The following is an 883-nucleotide window of genomic DNA, read 5'->3' as shown; positions in this document are numbered from 1 at the left end:
TCCTATATAGGGATGACCGGTGCGCTCACAGTGCTCACTGGCTGAGCGCAGTGTGGCCGGTGTCAAAAAGGACAAAAAAAACCCCAAAAAACAATTGCCTAAAACTCTGATTTCCTAAAATGCATGCCTAATTTACTCCTAAAATAATATTTTTTTCAATAATCAGGTTATGGATATTTACATCTAAAATGTTACAGCTACACAAAACATCAGCAAGTCCCCCACATTAATAATTTATCAGTAACAAAATCTACCTCCCATCATTTAGGTGAACAGAAATGCAAGAAAATTTCCATCTTATTTATTCAGAACTGTCACTGGAAAGTGAGCTATTAATATATCATCGTAATAACATACTTATCTCTAAGAAATGAAAATTACTATAAACAAACATATGGTTTTGAGGAAAAGTTTATCAAAACACAAATTCTATTCATTAGAGGAAAAAAATGCCCATTGCTTCTGTTGGGAAATTCAAACAGGTGATAGAACAGCTCCACCTAACAAGCGCAGCATAGGACTGTGCCCAACAAGACAGGGGAAGAGTGTCTGTGGACAACACTGAAGTCCTGGCCTGCCCGCCTGATGCTGTCTTTCTCTTTTCTGTCCAAACAGCAGCCTAGAGTGAAGGGAAAGTGAGCTCAGAATAGAACTGCCGAGACAGCTACCTTTCTTGTCAATGGCACTTCTATAGGGACAGGAACCAGCTCTGCCAGGAGACACCCATAAAACGCAACCATGAACATCACAGGGTCACTATTTGGAAACACGAGCGCCACCTACAGCAGTATGGAGAGAAACCATGAAATCTACCTGGAAATTAATCTTTTCAACTTTCAGAATCTCTGTTAATCAGATGGAACTCAGACATTTTAGGTTTTCT

The 883-nt window shown here is 39.5% G+C and overlaps 1 protein-coding gene across 1 annotated transcript in view; it reads right to left on the bottom strand.

Annotated features, from left to right (window-relative positions):
- The window catches only part of DIP2A (DIP2 disco-interacting protein 2 homolog A (Drosophila)), a 77807-nt gene that overhangs the window by 44695 nt on the left and 32229 nt on the right, over window positions 1-883 (bottom strand). The window contains exon 5 of the mRNA XM_008573964.1: window positions 669-779. Within this exon, the coding sequence (XP_008572186.1) occupies window positions 669-779 (111 nt within the window). The remainder of the gene's footprint in view (window positions 1-668; window positions 780-883) is intronic.

Source organism: Galeopterus variegatus, unplaced genomic scaffold (genome assembly GCF_000696425.1).
Source record: "Galeopterus variegatus unplaced genomic scaffold, G_variegatus-3.0.2 Scaffold974, whole genome shotgun sequence".
In the NCBI taxonomy this organism is placed as follows: Eukaryota; Metazoa; Chordata; class Mammalia; order Dermoptera; family Cynocephalidae; genus Galeopterus; species Galeopterus variegatus.
The sequence above is the reverse complement of the archived record's forward strand: the minus strand, read 5'-3'. Positions and strand labels throughout refer to the sequence as shown.